The 21,434-nt window shown below is 35.7% G+C and overlaps 1 protein-coding gene across 10 annotated transcripts in view; it reads right to left on the bottom strand.

Moving 5' to 3' along the window:
* Positions 1–625: 625 nt before the first annotated feature.
* Positions 626–21,434, bottom strand: part of LOC142351046 (uncharacterized) — a 113,807-nt gene continuing 92,998 nt past the window's right edge. For 7 of the 10 annotated variants that reach the window (XM_075403108.1, XM_075403110.1, XM_075403104.1 and 4 more), the window contains exons 11-17: positions 19,161–19,425; positions 14,042–14,308; positions 12,158–12,410; positions 11,297–11,499; positions 9,511–10,022; positions 4,695–5,123; positions 1,250–1,391 (exon numbers count right to left, since the gene is read on the bottom strand). In XM_075403108.1, the coding sequence (XP_075259223.1) occupies positions 4,698–5,123; positions 9,511–10,022; positions 11,297–11,499; positions 12,158–12,410; positions 14,042–14,308; positions 19,161–19,425 (1,926 nt within the window). In that variant the 3' untranslated portion in view covers positions 1,250–1,391; positions 4,695–4,697. Of the gene's footprint in view, positions 1,392–4,694; positions 5,124–9,194; positions 9,210–9,510; positions 10,023–11,296; positions 11,500–12,157; positions 12,411–14,041; positions 14,309–19,160; positions 19,426–21,434 lie in introns of those variants that run through there. The other 3 variants (XM_075403113.1, XM_075403115.1, XM_075403114.1) reach the window with 3 other exon arrangements.

The following is a 21,434-nucleotide window of genomic DNA, read 5'->3' as shown; positions in this document are numbered from 1 at the left end:
TTGCTGTTATTTTTAGATTTACTACGGAGTCTCACTAAGGACAGTACTCACATCTTTTTGTTAATGCACTAGTTATTTTGTTTAGTTTAGGTGTTATTTAGTGCCATTTGAATTTGACATTGTTTTCTTTTTAACATAGACATTGAGATTTCAGTGTAGTTATTGTTTGTTTTCATTTGACTTTTGTCTTGTCCCGTAGTCTCTTTATTTGCAGGTTTCACGCACCTAATTCGGCATTACTTTATTTAGTGGTTTGTTGAACAATGAGTGACTTTTTGAATGTTTTCTACCTCATCATTTGGTAGAACATTAAGTCAAAAATGCGGATGAGCGGGGTCGGAACATTATGTGCAAACGCACCTTACTGAGCCTCCTTGTTTAATTGGAGAAAAAAAACGCGTTCTATTAATTAACGAACTATTTAATCTTGATTTCCGATACGTGAAAGATTACTTTAAATTTGAGCCCTCGAATAGTTGTACATCAGCCATAACTTTTGTCCGTCGCTTTTTGTGTACATAGAGCTCGCAAAATTGCAACGGCAATAGAGTTTATCTCTCGATCATGGCCCTTTTTCACTAGATCTCTCGATCACTAGAACTTTTTTGTCAAGGCTAAAAAGCAGTCAAATTAAAACTAAACTCTAACATCGATGAAAACCAAAGGGAAAGTTGCTTACAAAACTCTTACATTAATCGCATACATAAAAGACGTCAATTCGGTAATTGAACTATCAATCAATTTAAACATTGGAATATAGACATTGATCACGACATGTATTAAAGCTGAAAATAGGATAAACTGATATAGAACGAAGAAATGATTTTAGTTTGCTTGATTTTAATTCCAAAAATGATTGAGTTTAGTTCAGTTTTGCGCGCAATAACAAACTGGCCGATCTCTCTTCCATAATGACCAAACAAAAAAATACATAAACGCTAATTTGCTGCTTAATATGGGACGGATAATTGTCGGCTTTCTAAACTATCGGCTAGGAAAACACATAATTGCTAAAATTCTTCATCCGGGAGGTCACTGAAATGTCAAATATCGATCGTAAGCTGATCGTGGTCCAATATTTCGCTGTTATTTCCACTAGCAACTGAAAACTCCTCCAAATCCATGTATTCGGCTTCTGGCGACAATCTTGGACTGATTGGATTTGAGCCCGAGTTGGCATTAGTCGGGTAGAATTTACCCGTGGCCGAATTTTGAAGGGAGTTCGGATAGCCGAATTGACTTCCGCTGCTGTTACTTGGAGGAGTGGATCTGTTGTTCTGCTGTTTGAGCAATTGGCTAGCTGGGGGGAGTTGTTGTTTCGTAGCTTTCTTCGGCAGTTTGGGAGAATTGGGCAAAGTTGGGCTTCCATTGCGGGCTAATCGATGAGCGACCTATAACACAAAAGTGTGGACGTTTAAGACTCTTTGGCGTCCAATTTTGCATGATTCTCACTTTAATTGAACAGAAATTAACTTCCGTTTATTCAGAATAAAACTAACTTAAAATATGGAAGACAAACAGTATGTAATGTCACAATATATTGTATTGTCGAGCAGCTTAAAATAACAAAAGGCAACAAAATTGGACAAATAGATGAATATTCTAAAGTTTTAAATGATAAAATGCAATTTTCGTTTGAAAAAGACCAATTTTAAGACTTTATGAACATAGTTAGGTCAAAATGACAGTTTAAACAAGTATCTTCATTTAACAGTCCGAATTAAATTTGCAAGACATAATTCAACCAATAAAAAAAGTTTCAACCGAAAGAGAGCCTAAAACCAGTTAATATTTTTCTATAGAAATTCATTATCAAAATTACAGATTCATAGAAATTGATCGGATGAAAAAAATACATTTTCTTTATATTAAGATACGAAGCTCTAGAAGATTTGCCCTATAAAAAAGTCCAACAGAATTTTTTTTGTCTGACTGACCCAAAGACTACCGGATGAAAACCTCAAAATTTTGAGCAAAATTCATTACATACACAAATCATCAAGAAACTCGCTCCAAAAACCACCATATATACCTAGCATCCAACAAGAATAATAAGTCATGAACTGAAAAAAGAACAAAACCAACACTTTAAGACGTTCAAACTTGTCCACAGAGGGCAGTGAAATCTTGCATTGGTCAAACAAGCACCGGAGCCAACAACAGCTGTGAATGTAACCAAATTTGCACAAAATAGACTGAACTTTTAGTTAAAAGGACGAAATAAATAAATAAATAAATAAAGAACTTGGACAATAATTTTGAAAGAAGGAATGGACAAAATTTACGCAAAAAGATCGTCTTAAAAAAACAACCATTCAACTGAAATCAAAATCTAGAGTAGTCATTGAATAAAATGACTAAACTCTTTCAACATTTTGAAAATTAAAAAAACATGAAAGCAAAAGCAAATCAACGAACTTGAGCCCTCTAGCTAAAACTATCCAGCATTCAACAAGGGGACAAAAGGACAGAGCGCTTATACAATTAATTTTAAATATCACAGCCAAAAAATAGCTGGTAGATTAGAGATAGATTAGAGAAAAGATACTTTTAGAGATGGCAGTTGTAGTAGTTTTTTGGAACAAGAAGTTCAAAAAACTCAAAATAAAAAGGAAACAGCTAGCTATAAAATTGATGTCAAGAGTTTAAGATACAGAGTATGTCGTCGACGTAATCAGTCTTAAGAACAACGATCAAAACGCAACATAAATCGATTTTGACATCCTAGGTGTCCATTCAGCCCCCGAATGATGGAAAGCAAATAATCTTCAGTGACGTAAACACTTTGTAATAAAAAGGCAAACAAGTTTATAGGCAAATTAGACAAACATAACCGACTAACGTCGGGCGAATTGCTCTCAAACGACCCGCGAGCGGTTGGCTTGGTCAGTAGCTAGCCACGGGGGGGGGGGGGGGGTGGGGGGGTTGCACCGGGGCTGATGGGGGCAGCACTGGGTGGGGGGGGGGCAAAAGCGCGGTGGGGGCGGGGTGGAGCCAATAGTGGGGGTGGGGGGTCAACAAAGGGGGGGGGGGTGTCAACCTCTAAGAACCGCCCCTCACACCATAAGTATAAGTTTAAGTCTCCAAGACAGTTTGAGCTGAAACAGACCTGAAAGGCTCTAAGAGCACATAATGCCCGCTGGGCGCTACCTGTTTATCCCGTTTTTGAGGACGAAAAGTCAAAAGCGTCAGACGAAAAATTGGTCAAGCGAAAAATCGCATTAAAAAAAAAAGACCTACAGGACTAATATAATTGCTACAAACTTCGTTTGAGAGCAATTAAAAATAAAAAATGAAAAATAAACTACTTCAAAAATGAAGAAATTAATTTGAGCAGGGACAAAAAAGCAAAGGCTTTCTTTGAACTGTGAACAGACAGAATGCTATAATTGCTGTTTTCGATTTTTTTGACAAAAGTGCACATATACAAAAGCAGTCGGAATAGGTATGCATAACCAGTGTCAGGAAATTTTACCCAATTCCAATTTACCCAATGCCATTATACCCAATACCATTTTACCCAACCGGCCATTTTACCTAATGCCATTTTACCCAATGCCAACTTACCCAATTTACCCTATCGCTAAATTAACCAGAACGACTATTTAGCCGACTATAAAATAAATGGCCCGTGGGACTTGATATGAAACTATCACAGCCGAACATGGGATTAGCCGACTATATAATTAAATGGCCCGTGGGACTTGATATGAAACTATCACAACCGAACAAGGGATTATATTGTCCACAAAGACTTTAAATCATCCTTGTAATAACGACTACTAAATTGTAATCGGATAATTGAACCAAGAGATCAAAGGGCATTGGGTAAGTTGGTATTGGATAAAATTGTATTTGGTAAAATGGAATTGGGTAAAATAGCGTAGGAGAAATGGCATTGGGTAAAATGGAATTGGGTAAATTGTCATGTAACCGCATAACCGTCTGACATTGTATGCGGCTCCGAAACGATAGGCGGGGCGGGGTTAGTTAACTGTCGCCTGTTTCATCAGGGTAGGAGGCGGCTTCACTAAAAACCGCTTTTAATGTTAATGGAGCTTATTTTGCATCGCTACCAAGTTTGAAGCTAACAAAGTAACCAATTGCAGCACACTAATCATTTTACCATTCATAGTCAACTGCCAAGCAAAAATAAAGCAGTCGTGCGTGATAAGAGTAACCAGAAAAAGTCAAATCGATCAGACAAAGAAGGATGAAGCCAAAACCTCCAAAAAAAGAATGAAAGGAACTAATCAGTTGCAGCAAATTTTGTTTCAGAGCGATTATTGATATTCAGAAAATAGGGATTCAAATTTTAGATTCAGGGTGCGAAATCTGAAGTAAACTAAACACGTGGCATGCATAATTACAAATGATATAAAACAAACTATTGATCTTATTCAGTTCAATTGTGAACACAATTCGACCACGATATCAAATTTTGTCTTAAATCAATAATGATTTTCAAGCCAATTATGATTTAAAAAACTTAAATAACACTATGCAAACAGTTGCAGAAAACTAAATAAATCAATCTTAGGGGCAACTTAAACGTGTAGATTACTTGAATCTGTTCTGCCCCCCCAACCCCCCCCCCCCACCCACACGCACACCACTAAATAGATATTACATGTCCCAGGAGTAGAATAGATCCCACTTTTTATGTGAATACAAATAAAACTAAAAACACACACTACTCATGCAAGTCCATCCCAGAAAACAGTATGTCGGTGTGACCCGGAACCGAACCCTCTATCAGCTGAAGATCCTCTTCTCCTTGTTCCAGTTAAAGGCATCCGTCTCTGCGGTACACCACCACGCATTGCACTATACTCTTCCGGGGTCATTTTATAAAACTCCGGCTTTTGCTCAACTCTGGGTACATTTATTGCGTAATTAGACTGCGAAATTATTTGATTGGCTGGTTGGCGAAGCTGTGCACCAATGATAATTCCGGGATGATCTGATTGGTCAGAAACAAAAGACGTAGCAGCAGGTCTGTAAGTTGGTGGTTGGTAAATTTTGGTAAACCCAGATTGTCTCAAATTTGATTGGTTGAGAGTTGCGTCGTTATCATGTTCATAATTTGAAGACAGTGACGTATTTCTGCGATATATTGCAGGCTAAAACATGCACACGAGGGAATGAAAGACCAATCATGCAGGAATTACAAACACCACAACCACCAATGAACACTTTTAGCAGGACAAGTACCATAGCGTGCAACGACAAAAGCAAAACAATTTTTAACTGGGTAAGTCGTGACAAGAAACAAATAATAACCGAAAACAACATTTGCACATACTATCTGATAACCTCTCCTAAGTCTTTCTGGTCTGTCCCATCATAGACCCCTCCCCTAAACTGTAGGGGGCGTGGAGCGGCTATAAGCTTTATTACCAATAAGCTGGCTGGTGGGGGGGGGGGGTTAATTATATGACCCCTAAGCTGGCTGTTAGAGGGGAGGTGGCGGGGGTTGCAATAATGGGAACGACCTAATTTTTCTATTAGATTTTGCATGTTTATGATTCATTAATCGTGCATTTTTATCAAATAAGTTTATCAAATTCATGGGATCCTTCGAGATAGTTATTCTCAGATCATAGGGATTTATCATGAAAGCTTTATTTTGACACTTCAATATTGGTTAGGTGACTCTGATGAAGTCACTGAGAAAGCCTGACGTTGATCGAGAACCGCAAAGCAGAGTCACGTCACCAAATTTGAAACACGGGTTGTGCAAGTTCAATCAAAAACATTTTACTTGCAAAAGTGATTACAATTTTTGATTGCGAAAAGAATATAACTTTCAGGATCTATACCCTCATCCAATTAGTGCATATAGTTACACCCACATACTAAAATTGCACTATCGTGCCAGCACGGTGATCACCAATTTGGAGGTTAGGTCTCAGGTGATTTGGGTAACCGAGTAAATTCTTTTTTTGCAAAAAAAAACAGGAAGCTCACTTTTGCACACAATCAGCCCTTTTCTTTTCCTGACGAAACTCTTTTGATGAACCACTTTTGATTTTTTTTAAATTATTTTTGGGATCTTTTCAGTATTTGCCCACACCCCCAAGCATAGCGGGTGCATGTTAATAGCAACCCCCCGAGGCACGTGCCATTTTTCTACATAATGATTTACCATATAATAGCACATGCTCTGCAACTCGGGGAGCATGTCGTACCCGAGGTGGGGGGGGGGGGGGGCAAACGGAAAAGCTCCCATTTCTGCTATATGTATATATTGCATTTTATCCAATTGTCTTTGTTTTATTTTTTCAAAAAGAAAGAGTTAATTTTCCTCACAAAAAGATGGCAGACGCGGATACAACACTGGCAAAAATGACGTGAAAAACTTCAATGGTTAGAAAACCTCTGGAGAAGATTGATTGATGTGAAAAAAAAAGATAGGATCCCCAATTCTATGGAACATTGATCAACATGTGCTCATTTAGTGGGGCTGTATATAACAACTGTATATTCAATTTTGAATGAAAAGCACGTTTTTACATGTTGGAGTACTTTAAGATCTGGTACTGTATAACGGAAGATCTGGCATTGTAAAATCTGGCACTGTTAAGATCTGGCATTTTAAAACTTTCACGAGCGTGGTTCAAGTTTATATCAACACAGCAAAATCTTTTAGACTTAATCAATTCAAATTAGGTTATGCAACATTCATATTCTGGGCCGACTTTTCCTGCATTAGATTTTTTTCGAAAAGTTTGTCCACATTTTTGCGATTACGGCGGTTCAAGGGCATCCAGTCATTATTATCTCTCGCAACAAATTTATATGATTTATAATAAACTTTAAATTAAGACATCTGATTTTGTCAATTTCGTACTGAGTGTTACGGAATATTCATTTTACGATAGAAATCTTTTCAACAGCGTGAACGTTGAGTTCAACATCTTTTCTTAAACTCATCGACGCTTAAATTCAATTGAAGAACGCGCAAGCTTTAAAATGCCAGATCTATGCAGTGCCAGATTCCAGACTGCAAATTTTCCTATAAAGAGTGCCCGATTTTAACACAGCTGTCATTTTGAAAATTTTCGAAGTACGTGTTTCAACAAAGGTTGCGTCTCTCTGCTAAAAATTACTTCAAAATTCTTACTTATATCAACATGAATCGCTAAGCGGTTCTCGATAACGGTCACTTGTTCCTCCGTGACTTTGCCAGAGTCATGAAACTTATAAGTTTCATTTGAAAGCGGCGATTTATTAAAAAGTTATTGAAATGAAGTTATTTCAAAAAAAGTTATTTTCAAATGAAGTTATTAAAAAGTTCATTTGAAAGCGGCGATTTTAAACCTATTTTAACTTTTTAACCGGTAGGGTTGACCGCAAGGTTGCCTTTTTGTTAATTTAATACTTGAGTTTCAAATGGAATCAAAATCAGCGCTAAATAAGAATTCACGCATATTAAAGTTCCGTATCAGATTTCTGTGAACTGTTTTCCGTTTTATGTTATAGTGTATCAAATATCTATTTTAAACAATCTATAAACAAGAACCAAAGCTAATACCAAAACACAACAAAGAAACATTGAAAATTAGCATAAATTCAAAAATATTGAGGATATATGAGTGCAGCAAACGCACAAAAAGTTTTTAAGAACTCATTCATTTGTCACAAAAAAACTGGCGAACATTAAAACTTCGCATAAAACTTTCACGGTCAAACAAATTAGATCTAGTTTTGAAATTTAAAACTTTGACTATGATTTTTTTAAAAAAACAAACGTGTAATCGACATTACTTATTTCTAGAAATAGTAGAAACAAATTTTGAAATTCCTCCTGTCATGAACAACCATTTCCATCAGCATGCTTTCTTATGTAATTTCAGGATTAAATTTGAGCGTTCATTCATTGAAATAGCGAGCATTGAACACCTTTACAATCGGAAACAAAGCGACAACAATAAACCTTTTTATCATTTCAACAACTGCCCCCAAAAGAACAGTTTTTCCACATGAATTAGTTGAAAAATCTATTCACACATGATTGGGAAAAGGCACTTAAGGTGTGTTCAAAAGGGGGAAATGGCCCTGCCAATAACGATAAGGCTTTGTTGTTATTAGCAATTATGATCACCAACATCTTGTCAATAAAAAGTGTCACCAATAATTTTATTCAGCTTTCTACAAGGGAAGCGGTACATTTGCAAATTAGTTCTTTTCAGTTCAATCGGAACCAGCTTCTCATACATGTTTTTAAGCATCAAAACAAGCTACAAAACAGTCAATCCACTGTAGCTACGTTGAACTAGTTCTGCTGCGTAAGTGGGTTTTCGACCTCTATTTGATTATAGAAAGATCTAAAAATAATACTGACTCTAAAAGCAAACAAAATGGGCACTGAAAAAAAATTATAGAAAAGTATTTACAAAAGTTCTCTTGATTTTTCCATGAAAACAAGTAATTGAAAGCAAAAACAAATGAACATCTTGAACACAAAAGTCGGCTCGTCATTATTTGATACCAATTTTTGGAGCAATTGAAACTTTTTCTGATCAGACTTTTTGTGGCATACTGCCGCTTCGTATTGATTGAGTTCAATTGGTTAAAACTGTGAGTCAGATTGATTCAGTTTACAAAAAGATCTGTAGATCGGGCGTGCAAACGTCCATTGAAAAAGTCAGAAGGGTCAGGTAAAATAAAATTGCCTGGAAAAGAGCAAAAGGGCATAAAAATCAACTTCAAATACGTTTGAAAGCAATTAAAAAAGAGTTTCGTCATACCTCAAAAATTAAAATGTTTAAACAAAACTTCCACATTACCACATCAAAGAGGACATAACTTCAAATAATCAAGTATAATAAAAAATACAAATGACTAATGTAACACTTACTTCACCCATAGCATTTCGGTTTTCCTTTTAATGGGTTCGCCAGCCATAAAGACAGTTGAAAAATAAGCTATAGTTTTAACTTCGAAGGCCCAATTTAATGCCCGTCGGGTTTCCCATTTTATTGCATTAAAAAAAATGCCAACACGAACCAACTAATTGCTACAAATTTTGTTTGAGAGCAGTTAAAAAAATTATGTTACCGCTGGATGCGCGAAAGACATTCATCAGGATATATAAACAACAACAAAAAGGCACAACCAACTCAACACTAACAAAACTGAGGCGAATGTCGATGCTAAAAGATTAAATGACAGCTAAAAGTGATAATTACCTTTCAGCATTCACTCTGTGCGAATAAAACTACGTCAAAATTACATATGAAAAGTGACATGCAACATTGAATCACTTTTTTGGGTAGCAAAATATTGGTTAAGTTCAATTAATAACCTAAGGTGACTTTTGACGATACTCACATGCAATAGTTTTGGGGAATTTTTTCCAAATGCTTCAAACATAACCTTCGAACATAACCTTTCACACTAAAAAAAATCCATTACCGTAATTTTCCGTACATAATCGGATAATAATTTCCTTTATATTTCCTTTTAAAAATCGGGACTTAAAATAAATATTTTTTCACGACGTACCTGCGACTGATAATCGGGCGCTCCATAAAGAGGATTCTCGCTAGTTTGCACCCCACCATATTGCAGAGCAAGTCGACTCTCATCAACGGGCGCAAACCTCCCGGATGCAACTCCGCCACCCATGTTGCCTCTGTACCCACCCCCACTCTGCGAGGGCTGGCTACTACTCTGGTTGTTATAACTACTTAGTCGCTCAGGTGAACTTAACTCGTAGTCCGATCGGTAAACAGATTGTTGATTGTTTTGATTAATTGATGAGTTTAGTTGATTGTGCATTGAGTCTGATCTCCCTCGATGGGGTTGCATGTTCAAAATCTGCGGGTCAGCTACAGATGTGGTGTTTGGCTTTCCAGATTTCTTGTTGTATTTCACCGAAGTTGGCTTTCGTATCATTGGGATATTTTGACTGCTGCCCAAACTGCTTGAGATTATGGACCCGTTTTGCTGCGTGGGCGTGTTCCGGCTTTGGTTCGTTGAGAACAGGAGAACTTTGGAGCTGATTGCGTCTTCACCTTAAACAATCCAAATGATATTGAAAACATTGATTCACTTCTTCAACTATTCACCTACAGTCTTCCCTGGTATACGACTCTGATGAATCCCAAAACATTCCAAAGAGAAATGACAAAAATTCTTTGAGGCAGCAGCAGCATATGAATTCAGATACTACTGTTATCCTTCTGGATGGGATCCATTAGAAAACCTCAATCAAAATTGAACCTCCCCTAAGTGGGGCAAACCCAAGATGGTGGAAACCATGTTTGGTTTGAATTGATTTTTATTATTATTATTAATACCCCTATAATTTTAATTTTTATTAAAATTTTCTACAAAAAATTCTCTCCAATAGTGGTAAATTACATTGCTACAGATTCCAGTTCAAGAATAAGACAATGTTCCAAAAAAAATTGCCAGAAAAAAATGTTGCTATACACTAGTAATTCAACAAAGCAGATCCTATAAGAGTCTTACCTATAGTTAATATTTTATGAGATCTTATAAAACCGAGTGTATCTTATAGTATATTAAGAAACAAAGATTAAAAGAAATCACGGAGCCTATAAGTTTTGATTTCAAATGTCAGCAAATAGTGTTTGTAAATTTATGAATTTTAACCCCAGGGTTATAGGGTGGCCGCCGTATTGTCCGACAGGGCTTTTAGCCTACAACCAAAAATAAGAAATTTAGCCGACAATTTAGGACAATAAAATGAGCGATAAAATTTATTCTGAAGCTGTGATTGGCCAATTGAAAACAATTTTGTCAGCGGACAAATATACCGAAGCTTTTTATCACTAGCGTAACGGGGGTCTATCTGTGGTTGCAACCCCCCCCCCACCCCCGTCAGGAGATTGCGGCCACGGAGAGGCCGAGTGGAGCGCCACCTGACCGCACACCAAAGATAATGGTTTACCGAACTACTGATTTATCGACCAATGAGACTTTTTTGGCCAATTATGACAAAACTGTCGGCTAAATTTCTCATTTATTCCTTGTCGGCTAAACGCCCTGTCGGCCAATTTTCCTATCACCGGGTTATAGATTATCCATACCTGTTCAACAAAAACATTATCAACATTATATTTACAAGGCTGTCGCTACTTATCTTCATTTGGTTCAATTTTCTTTTTTAAGAGATGTCGACGACATTTCCTGCATTGTCTTTCACATATTGAATATATCTTTTATGCTCTGTATGTACTGATGTCTTACATAATTTAATACAGCCTTCGAAAAATCAGATCTAACCTAACCTAACCATATGTATTGTCTGATCTAATCTAACCATATGTATTGTTGACAGCTGGTCGCATCCCATTTGCACTTGGAATGGGCTGGAACAATTTGGTATCTGATCTGTACTGCTGCTGTTGTTGTTGTTGTTGTGGTTGCATGCTGTTGGATCCTCGGTCACTTGCAGCGTAGTTGGACCCGTTCACTTTACCCAACAACTGGGTACTGTCTCGGAGGAGGTTGCCCGGGCTGTTCCTGAAAGATGAAAATAATACTGTTTTCATGTACTGATAGTTATAAAAGCCACACAGGCATTATTGTCTTCATATTAGAAGCCTACCAGTAATTATGGAATTACATTTACATCAATTAATTTTGGGGTCTTTCCCATTATAGCCCCCCTATGAAATTATAGCCCCCCATTATGGTATATTTACCATGATGGGGGGGCTATAGGTTATCTGACCACTAAGCTGGGGGGGGGGGGGGGGGGGGGGGGAGGCTTTAATGGGAAACAATAACAACATATCTTATTGTTCTAGATAATGGCGACTAATTTATGACATTTTAAACTTCTGTAACGTTTGTTTTGAAAATGGGGGCAGTGAAGCAAATTCAGTTCATCAAAATTTGTTCTCAAATCTCTAAAAACAACAAATTTGTCCCTTTTGTTTCACAAACTTATTCTTCAAACGTGTACTTCTATACATAAGAAAGTACTTTTGAAGCCAGGATAGTAAAATTTTTACCAGAAAATCTGAAGGTTACTATTTAATGCAGAAAAAAAACACCGTGAATCACTTATTATCATTTGTCATAATTCATAAGAACCTAAATGAGTTATGACTCAGATAACACTATTCTTTCGTTCTTTCTGAGAAATTCAAATATTGAAAGAGTCGAGAGAACTTACAGTTGAGAGTGTGAATAGTTCAGCATGCTGTGACTCTGGGGCAGATTGTATGCCGCTGCTCCTGAAACAGCCCCCGCCCCAGCCCCGTAAGCAGACGTGACGGGTATGTGGGGTTGCTGGTGTTGTTGACTATGGAGTTGTGGCTGTTGATTACGAGATGTGAGGGGAGCTCTTGGATTGTTGGGGATAAGATGACTGCTAGTAGGTGCTACCGTGTGATGCTGAGGAAACTTCGCGTTCAGATCCAAGTTTGCTGAAAACGATTTCACATTCCATGTTCAAATAGAGGCTCCAAATTTTTGAAAGCCTTCAAGATAAACAAGCAATTCCTTCAGACGCCTCATTTCACTTTACAAAGATTACCATAATCAGTAATTTCAGAGAAACTAGACGTGGTTTTTAGCTCTTGAGCGGATAAAAAAGTAGAATAGATTGCAGAAAAACTACCAGCTGCAATCATGCTGTGGACCTGCGGTAACGAAATCTTCGATATGAGGAATTTGGATCGCAAAAAAATAAAGAAGTCAAGGGTTATGTAAGTAATTTGAAAGGTCAAACCGTCAGTGGAAAAAAAATCGATCAAGTGGGAAAAAGAATTACAACGAAGACCAGCAAGGCCTAAATGAATACCAAAAAACGCGTCCAAGAGCAAGTAATTAGAGGCTGAAAATCCGATTTCCAAATAGACAAAAATATTTGTGAACTTGACTGTCTCGCAGTTGATTTCGGAAGTTTGTCTCGGGTGCAATTAGCCAAATAAATTGTCTTCGAAAAATTGGCAGAGGCTGAATATCATCAAATTTTGTTTCCTTCAAGCAGAAATCAAGTCCAAAACGAATCCTTATTCACACAATGAAATTATGACACCTCAACCGTTTCGACTAATCACAAACTTGAAGACTAGTAAGGCTCTTCGAGAACTGCTCAGAAACTTATTCTCCTGCGGCTCAAAATTGGAAACCTTCGGAAAAATCAGTCGTGCAAAAAAATGCTTTAAAACCGACAGGACTAAAAAGTATGCTACAAATTTTGTTTGGCAAATAAAATGTCAACAGTCATTTTCCGGGTGACTTAAGTAGTAATGCAATTTTTGAGAGATAAAACTAAATGAGCTAATCCACAAAAGATAGCTCACATAGTGACAGATAGTGACACAAATGACCCCGCCCCCAATCTCATTGGGGTCGGAACAGCCAAAAAGAAAAACAAAAAGTCGACAGAAACTGCCAGCTCATTTTTTCAAAGCATCAAAAATGTTCTCACCGGAAAAGAAGGATGGAGTTAGGGCAATTCATTACGTTAACTGCGTCTTCTAAATTTAAAGCTAAAAAACTGTTTTTTGAACTTGACCACTTTTAGTAATTATGAAAAAAATTAAATGGTGCGCAAATGCGAAACTAAACCCAGGTGCAACAGCGAGTGATGCAACACCAGAAGGTTGAGATAATTAGAGAGAATAAGACTAATGCCTAAATAAAGGCCGTTGAATTAGCTGACGAGGCAAGATAATAGCCAGGATACGGCTATTCATGTCATTTCAAAACACAGTTCCATACAAAACCTCAACAATGATTTGAAAGTTTTCAAAACAGAACTACACAAAAAACTCAGCGACACTATAGAGTTTGAACATTGCAGCCAAAATGTACACCTGAAATTCACCTGAACTTCCGATTGCCTGAACACGGTTTATGTAAAATTACCTGAACTTTCAGACAATAATACTGATCAAAAATTCAAAATAAACAACAGTTCCGAGCCGGAAAAAAATAGCGACTAAAACTTGGTCCGTAAAAACTGGCCAGCCAGATAAGCCACAAATAACTACCGTTTTGTGGGTAAAATAATTAGATCATGCACCTAAATTTCAAACGTTTGCCTTACCTTGATTTACATTTCGGCCTTCTGCTGGCTGGATATGATTGCTTTGATTGGGCATGTTGTACACACTCGCAGAGTTCAATCTAGACAAACTGCTCGCACCCAACACTGAAATGGGTGCTCCATTGTCCAATCCAGGGTTCAATCTGTCCAAACCCAAAGGGTTTCGATTGTTTGAGAACTGAGATTCGGCTAGTTGAGACGATGAGAGTCCATTTGATGCACCACCATTGTACATGCCAGAGGTTGTTAACATGTTATCGTTGTTTGCTGGGCAAAATAAGCATTAAATTATAAACAGATGCTGAGTTTTTGATTTTAAATGGAACAAAAATGAAACTTTTGACATCAAACAATGCGTTGGTCAGTATTTTCTCCAATGCTTAGAGCATTTTTTAGAAAACCTTGAACTCATAACTTTGCTCAAAATTTAAAAGATATTTGAGAATAATTTAAGAAACATAGCCGGCAGATTGCCGGAATAGCTGCGAAAGAATTGACCTTTGTGCCATATAATAGAGATAGAAACAGATACAGATCTAAATTGAAAAAAAAACGCCGCTCAAAAAAAACTAGGTAAAAAACATTCAGCGATAAATTAATAAAGCTTATTAAAATTCATTCCTCAGAAGCCTCTTATTGGGGACCTTTACTGCACAAATGAGTTTCTTTGACCTTAAACAAATTCAAATTAAACTTAAGTTTTAAAGTGCAAAAGTCATTTTATTGAGTGAGGTAAGCCACGTATGATCAAAATCTAATCACGCAAATAACCTAAAAACTTTTGCTAAAGCGAGTGAGAAATGACGTCACGCGCGCAAATGCCGTTAGTGAGAGGAAGAAGTCATTCAGAAAATTTGATTTTTTCAGCTTTGCTGTGTGAACAAATGTAAAACGAAAAAAGAGCGTCAGACGACGAAACAAAAAAACATAGCCGGAAGAATTCCGGAAACGACTCGAAGTAGAAAAGTGACCATCCTCACTGACCTAATGCATAATCCACCTAATTATACTAAGCATTTTGAAACAACAGGAAAATATGAGAAAAGTATTTGACAAAAACTGATACACAACCTGATAATATTCAACTTGCACAAAAAAATTTTTTAGGTCCGATTTATTTTGTTGGCAGTTTGTAGTTGAATATACTCCTGTTTCCTAGAGAGAGCCTACTCTCAATACCAATAGGCATTAGAGATGGTAACTAAGACTTATAGGAACGACGTTCAAATAGCGGGCATCTAAAAATGTGCTTCATGGGTTTATCCCGTTTCTGTTTCTGACTTCATTTTTTTAAACTGACTCTGTTCATTTTGAATTACCATGCTAAGCAACTGAAGTTCAAATCACTTTTAGCAGAATAAGAGAAGAGAGAAACTATTCTAGAGAAGTCAAAAAGATTTCAGGCAAAATGTAGAAAAAGCGGCAAAATGAGGTAAAGCGAAACATTTTTTTGTTCGACAAGTAAAAAAAATAGGAGCGCTATAATAGCCGGCCGAGAAGATGAGGGCGGCTATTAAAAACATGGCAAGGTCATCAATTGCCCTCAAATAATACACGATTCTAATTTGAAAAAGATCGCGAAAGCAAACAGCAGATAATAATCTTAGAAACTAAGTTAAATCTTTTCAAAAAAGAAAGTTCAAATTTAAGAATGAAAAAACACCTATAATTACACTTCTAATCACTGCAATTAAGACAAAAAAGACAACAAACACTTGTTCCTTGTTGTACTTATGCTAGACAACATGATTTTATACTAATTCAAAAATTAAATTGATCATAGAAAAGACATAAGCAGCAGAAGAATAGTCAATGGCAAAAAATCGTCTAAATTAAAACCAAGGCCAGATTTTGCAGTGAATAGTCATATGTGGAAATTTTGGGAAAGGTTTACTATCAAACTCTCAGAACTGCCTTATGTTGAATGAAACCAATTGCAAACCAAAGAAAGGACGAAAATCTAAGAAAAAGCTAAAATCATTCATTTTTAACAACTGAAAAAATCAATATACCGAAAATAAATGTAGGTGCCAGGACAAAGCCAGAATGATACTGACTAGAATTTCAAGAAAATGGGCACAATGTAAGGAACATCGTAACAAAAAGACATTCATGATTTTTGAAAGTTAAAAATCAATTTAAAAATTTCAAGAAAAATGAATACATTTCATTGTTCCTCACTCAAGACTTGGAAAAGATATCTAGTCATCCAAAACAAAGGTCTATCCTCCTGAAGAGAACAAAAAATAGTAAAAAGCAGAATTCATAAACATGAAAAGTTAAAACATTTTCCAAAAAAATGGTCAAAAAACTTTTAAGCCTGCATTTATGAAAAAGTTTTAACTGTTTTTCAAAAACTTTACGCCAAAAAATGATTGAATTTTTATTGAAACGAAATTGAAGTCCCTCATGTTGCAAAAAAAAGACTATTTCTAGCAATTACAACCAAAATACAAACAAAAAACTGACAAAAATCGGAAAAAAACTACCAAAATCGGATTAGCATATGTACAATTTTATAAAACAAAATTACATCGAGTTAGAAAGAGTCGTTGAGTATATGAATTATCAAAAAGAAGTTGCCATATTAACTGATATTTTGACAAAAAGACGGATAAAAGATCCAAAAATGAAGAAATTAATAGAAAAAAAGCCCAAAAATAACTAAAAAATCGAGAAATATTTGCCAATTTTAAACTTGAAACGCATTTTCAGGCTCTGCAAAACATTGTGTTGTCAATTTCCGAGGTTGACATTTCAATATAGTATCGAATAAAATTTATTTCTACAAGAAACCAAACTAAAAGCAAAAAAGAATGGGCCACTTAGACGAAAAAACGGCTAAAAACGATTATCTCTATGTGCCATAGTCAATAACTACTTTTCAAAGTCAAAAAGTCATTCACTAAACGCAGCGCATGATCAAAAAACTTCTCTCGCTTAGCAAAAATCTGTTCACCAAGACAACTTTTCTCACTTTCGCTTTTAGGTCAAAATGCCGCGTGAACAAATCTACTTCCTGTAAAAAAACATAGCCGGAAGAATTCCGGAAGCAACTCGAAGCGTCAAAACTTCACTAACAAAACCGTAATTGCAGCAGAAGCCACTAACTTTTGTATTCAACCATTAGCTCACTACCTCTCCAGGTCTGTTCTAAAAATTGGTTAAAATTGTCTAAAAACTGTCACCAAGAGAAACAAAATGCAGCAAAATTTTATATTATTGAAAACGTTTGGTAACGTTAAAAAATCCGAAACAATTAAAATGGCCAAAGTACTGATAGTCTGAAGAACCTGGCAAGGTTATCAATTGCCCTCGAATAACTCATGATTCCAATCTGAAGAAGATCACGAAAGCAAACGGCAGATAATAATCTTAGAAACTAAGTTAAATCTTTTCAAAAAAGAAAGCTCAAATTTAAGAATCAGAAAACACATATAATTACACTTCTAATCACTGCACTTAAGACAAAAAACAACACACACTTGTTCCTTGTTGTTCATATGCTGGACAACAAGATTTCATACTAATTCAGAAATTAAATTGATCATAGAAAAGACATAAGCAGCAGAAGAATATTCAAAGGCAAAAAATCATTTAAAATAAAACCAAGGCCAGAAGTTGCAGTAAATATTCCTAAGTGAAAATTATAGAAAAAACTAAACACCAAACTGTCAGTACTGCCTTATGTTGAATGAAATCAACTGCAAACCAAAGAAATGACGAAAATCTAAGAAAACGAGGAAATCATTCATTTTTAACAACTGAAAAAATCAATATACCGAAAATAAATGTAGGTAACAGAACAAAACTAGAATGATACTAACTATAATGTAAAGAATATGGGCACAATGTAAGGAACACCGCAACAAAAAGACATTCAAGTTGTGAAAAGTTGTCAGTGAAAGTTAAAAATCAATTTCAAAAATTCAAGAAAAACGAATACACTTCATTGTTCAGCATTCAAGAAACAGAAAAGATAACTAGTCATCCAATACAAAGATCTATCCTCCTGAAGAGAACAAAAAAAAGGAAAAAGTAGAATTCATAAAAATGAAACAATGAAATATTTTGCAAAAAAAAATGGTCAAAAAATTTTTAAGACTGCATTTATGAAACTGTTTTTCAAAAATTTAACGCCAAAAAATGATTGAATTTATATTGAAACGAAATTGAAGTCCCTCATGTTGCACAAAAAGACTATTTCTAGCATTTACAACCAAAATACAAACGAAAAAACTGACGAAAATCGGAAAAAAACTACCAAAATCGGATTAGCATATGTACAATTTTAAACAACAAAAATACATCGAGGTAGAAAGAGGCGTTTGGTATATGAATTATCAAAGAGAAGTTGCCATATCAACTGATTTTTGACAAAAAGACTGTTAAAAGATCCAAAAAAGAAGAATTTAATAGAAAAAAAGCCAAAAATTAACTAAAAAATAAAGAAATATGTGCCAATTTTCAACTTGAAACTTATTTTCGGGCTCTGCAAAACACTGTGGAATCAATTTCCGAGGTTGACATTTCAATATAGTATCGAACACAATTTATTGCTACAAGAAACCAAATTAAAAGCAAAAAAATTGGGCCACTTAGACCAAAAAACGGCTAAAAACGGTTATCTTTGTGCCATTCAGTCAAAAACTACTTTTCAAAGTCAAAAAGTCATTCACTAAACGCAGCGCATGATCAAAAAACTTCTCTCGCTTAGCGAAAATCTGTTCACCAAGACAGCTTTTCTCACTTTCGCTTTTAGGTCAAAATGCCGCGTGAACAAATCTACTTCCTGTAAAAAAAAAAGACCGAGAGAAAACCAATACTCCTCTTCGAGTCGTAAAAAGACCGAGAGAAAACCAATACTCCTCTTCGAGTCGTAAAAAACCAAGAGCACCGCAATATAGCTACGCTCAGCTTACAGCTTCGCAGCTATAATAATTGAAAGTAACAGCTAAAAAAATTAACTTAAAGTTCTGGTAGTTATACTTGTATTTCGGATCAATCCGAATAACGCAAAGATTTGGCTAGATTTTGAAATAAAAAATCACATTTAATATTAATCATGCAGTTTTTTTCGCAAGGGTAAATTTCTGATACCTCTGGTTCTCAAACGTACCTTGCAATGCTGCTGCGTGATTCACAGTTGCCCGCATACTTGGATAGCCCGTCAGGCCCCCTCCTGCTCCCCCACTTGAAACCCCGTTGCGCCCGATAGTCCCCCCTCCTGCAATATTCGGCTGAGTGTGTACTCCGAATTGACTGCTCATTACGAGGTTATTACACGACGCGTGCAACTCTGACCCAGGTCGAGGAGTTGAACCGATAGTTGAGTAATGCTTTTCTTCTTGTTGAGGATCAATTTGCAAGTACTGGGCGTACACCTGGAACCAAAGTTTTGAGTTATTGCCTCTTCCTTCAGTGATCAAAATTTTCCTGTGATCAAAAAAGCCTATCCAGCGTAGTATATGGAATCAAAAAGATTTAATTTTTACTTTCGCTTTCTAGAGCGAGACATCGTGGTTTGAACTTTTGTGAATATCAGACCGATTTGCGTTATTTTATTCGCATTTTCTGGAGTTTTTGCAAAAAGTGCCGTCAATTTCGCTAAAATATGTAAAAATTCTTAACAATAGTACTGTTGACTTTATTTTTAAAGACAAAAAAGCATTTTTGACTTATTTGATTTAATTTTTTTAGTCAACTTTGACTAAATTTGCCGCAAATACACACCCAAAAATAACTAACACCATCGCTGGAAACTACAAAGGGAGCAGTCCTACTTCCATTGCGAGTAGTCTGAAATTAAAATTTTGTCGCTTTTCGCCAACTTTACTCTATGATTATAAAAAACGCAGCATTTATTTTTGATCTATTAACTAACAAGTCATCTAGATCTATAACATTCAGAAAAATGTTCTGAATGGACAAACAGCAACAGCAAGCATGTTTTTGGTCTAATCTCGGACTGTTACAATCCAAAAATAATTCGGATTGTAATCAGGTCATTTTTTAAAAAATTCGATTAAAAAACCGAACAACTCAAATCACAGCTCATTGTTGATAAGTTCAATTGGCTTCCTAAGCGGTTCCAAATTAATGTATCTAATTTCTTTGCTCGAAAGATTTTGGTCGTTTTGACTTTTAAAAAGGTTTGATTTCTAAATAAACAATGACTTATTGAACTTTGAAACTATTTTCGTCTTAAATTGGTGAACTTGTAGGTTAGTGTCAGAACAGAAAAGAAGGCTTCTTATTCCTATTCTTTGTACTGGAAAATAGTGGCAAAGTTCAATCAGCCATTGCTTATTTAAAAATCAAACATTCAAAAATCAAAGTCAAAACGACAAAAAAATCTTTCGAGTAAAGAAACTAGATACATTAGTTTGGAACTGCTTAGGAAACCAATTGGACCTATCAACAGTGAGTTTTAATTTGAATTGTTCGATTCTTTGATTAACATATAAAAGATCAAATTCTTTTTTAAAACAAGACCGACTGATTACAATCCGAATTACTTTTGGAGAGTAACAGTCCAACATTGAACCAAAACCAGCCTTGCTATTGCTGTTGGTCCATTAGGAATACTCAATTATTTTGAATGTAATAGATCTAGATAATTCGTTAGTCAAAAGATCCAAAACAAATGCTGCGTTTTTTTAATAATCATAGAGTAAACAAATTTTCAGGGGCAAAATTTGGTTTTACGGCTTTGACAGCGTTTTCTCAAATTTTTAATTGAATTTTTGTTTGTTTTCTCCATTTGTTGTTCTTTTGGTAACCACATAGGAAATTGAATAATGAAAAGTTTCAATGTCCTCACATAGAGGTGTGTTTTATCATAAACAGGTTGGATGTTTTCAATTGCTATCTAATGATTTTCATTACTTTGAAAATATATTTTTTTTTGAAATATAAGCCAACTTTTTTGTTTTTGCTGTTTTTCTGTTCTTTTATGTCTAATTGTTACCGAGCCTTATTATGGATTGGTCACATATATTTTCTATTGAAGTACAAATTATTTTGTTTAGTTTCGAATTTATCGGACGCTATTTTGACTTTGTTAATAAGTTTTCTTTTGAAAAAATTGACACAAAGTTTTGGATGTAATTAATGTTAATTGTCATTGTTGTTAGTCTTGACTTGCTTTCTTAACAATGGCCGATCTCATCAATCTAATGCGGTACTTTTTACTCCACTGAGTTATTTGCGTTGGAGGCCATCTTTTTGCTCATACACATTTTTTTTGAAACACTGGAATTTTTGGGGGTTTTCTATCTGTTCCTCATTTGGTATATATCTAAGCCAAAAATGTGGATCAGCGGGGTCTGACATTTATGTGCAAACGCGCATTACCGAGCCTCCTTGTTGGCATATAGCTTTATATAGGAAG

This window comes from Convolutriloba macropyga, chromosome 12, assembly GCF_964194025.1.
Source record: "Convolutriloba macropyga chromosome 12, txConMacr16.3, whole genome shotgun sequence".
Taxonomy (NCBI): Eukaryota; Metazoa; Xenacoelomorpha; order Acoela; family Convolutidae; genus Convolutriloba; species Convolutriloba macropyga.
Note: the sequence above shows the minus strand (reverse complement) of the source record. Positions and strands in the feature narration are given on the sequence as shown.